The sequence below is a fragment of the Mandrillus leucophaeus genome, unplaced genomic scaffold, assembly GCF_000951045.1.
Source record: "Mandrillus leucophaeus isolate KB7577 unplaced genomic scaffold, Mleu.le_1.0 Scaffold8, whole genome shotgun sequence".
Taxonomy (NCBI): domain Eukaryota; kingdom Metazoa; phylum Chordata; class Mammalia; order Primates; family Cercopithecidae; genus Mandrillus; species Mandrillus leucophaeus.
This window is the reverse complement of record NW_012108696.1, coordinates 2,078,392-2,079,822: the sequence shown is the minus strand read 5'-3', so window position 1 is coordinate 2,079,822 and position 1,431 is coordinate 2,078,392. Positions and strand designations below refer to the sequence as shown.

The 1,431-nt window shown below is 61.7% G+C and overlaps 1 protein-coding gene across 1 annotated transcript in view; it reads left to right on the top strand.

Annotated features, from left to right (window-relative positions):
• Positions 1-1,424, top strand: part of PLIN5 (perilipin 5) — a 14,707-nt gene extending 13,283 nt beyond the window's left edge. Inside the window, exon 7 of the mRNA XM_011967470.1 lies at positions 458-1,424. Within this exon, the coding sequence (XP_011822860.1) occupies positions 458-1,009 (552 nt within the window). The 3' untranslated portion in view covers positions 1,010-1,424. The remainder of the gene's footprint in view (positions 1-457) is intronic.
• Positions 1,425-1,431: the final 7 nt, after the last annotated feature.

Here is a 1,431-nt window from a genome sequence, read left to right as displayed (position 1 = left end):
TCTCACTCTGTCGCCCAGGCTGGAGTGCAATGGCGCGATCTCAGCTCACTGCAACCTCCGCCTCCCGGGTTCAAGCGATTCTCCTGTCTTAGCCTCCTGAGTAGCTGGGACTGCAGGCGCCCATCACCACACTTGGCTAATTTTTGTATTTTTGGTAGACACGGGATTTTGCCATGTTGACCAGGCTAGTCTTGAACTCCTGACCTCAGGTGATCTGCCCGACTCGGCCTCCCAAAGTGCTGGGATTACAGGTGTGAGCCACCGCGCGCAGCCCCATTGTGTGTTTATAAAGGAGACCAAGGCAGGGCTGGGTCACATTCTGTGTCTATGGGGGACAGGACGATGAGGTCTATGAGACAGGTTGACAGCCCCACTGTAGGTCCATCAGAGAAACTGAGGCAGGACAGCAGTCCTCCTGGGCGTCCATGGGGGAAACTGAGGTCCCTGTCCCCTGCAGGCAGAGCTGGAGACCCTGCTGCTGTCCCGCAGCCTGACGCAGGAGCTGCAGGGCACGGTAGAGGCACTGGAGTCCAGTGTGCGGGGCCTGCCCCCCAGCGCCCAGGAGAAGGTGGCTGAGGTGCGGCGCAGCGTGGACGCCCTGCAGACTGCCTTCGCTGATGCCCGCTGCTTCGGGGATGTGCCAGCAGCCGTGCTGGCCGAGGGCCGGGGTAGCGTGGCCCGTGCACACGCCTGCGTGGATGAGCTGCTGGAGCTGGTGGTGCAGGCCGTGCCGCTGCCCTGGCTGGTGGGACCCTTTGCACCCATCCTTGTGGAGCGACCCGAGCCCCTGCCTGACCTGGCGGACCAGGTGGATGAGGTCATCGGGGGCCCTGACCCCCGCTGGGCGCACCTGGACTGGCCGGCCCAGCAGAGAGCCTGGGAGGCCCAGCACAGGGATGGGAATGGTGATGGGGACGGGATGGGTGTCGCCGGGGACATCTGCGAGCAGGAACCCGAAACCCCCAGCTGCTCGGTCAAGCACACCCTGATGCCCGAGCTGGACTTCTGACCACATGGGCCAGTGGAGGCTGGGAGGAAAGGCCACCTGCATGCCCAGATCCCTGCTGCCCCCTGGTGGCCACACGTAAGCACGAGGTCTTGGCCTTGACCCTTCTGTAGAATCAGACCCAACTCAGGATCCCTGACCACGTTTTTGGTATTAGACTCTCCCATTTTTTCCTTGCACACATGGACAAAGAGGCCCAGGGGGAGCAGGACCTCGAACCCAATTCAGGCCAGCTTGAGCCACGAGCTGGGTTCTTCACCTATGTCCTGCTCCCTCGCTCCATGAAGCTAATCCAAACCTCTCCAAGAGGCTGGGCACAGTGGCTGATGCCTCTAATCTCAGCACTTTGGGAGGCCGAGGCGGGTGGATCATCTGAGGTCAGGAGTTCGAGACCATCCTGGCCAACATGATGAAACCCCATCTCT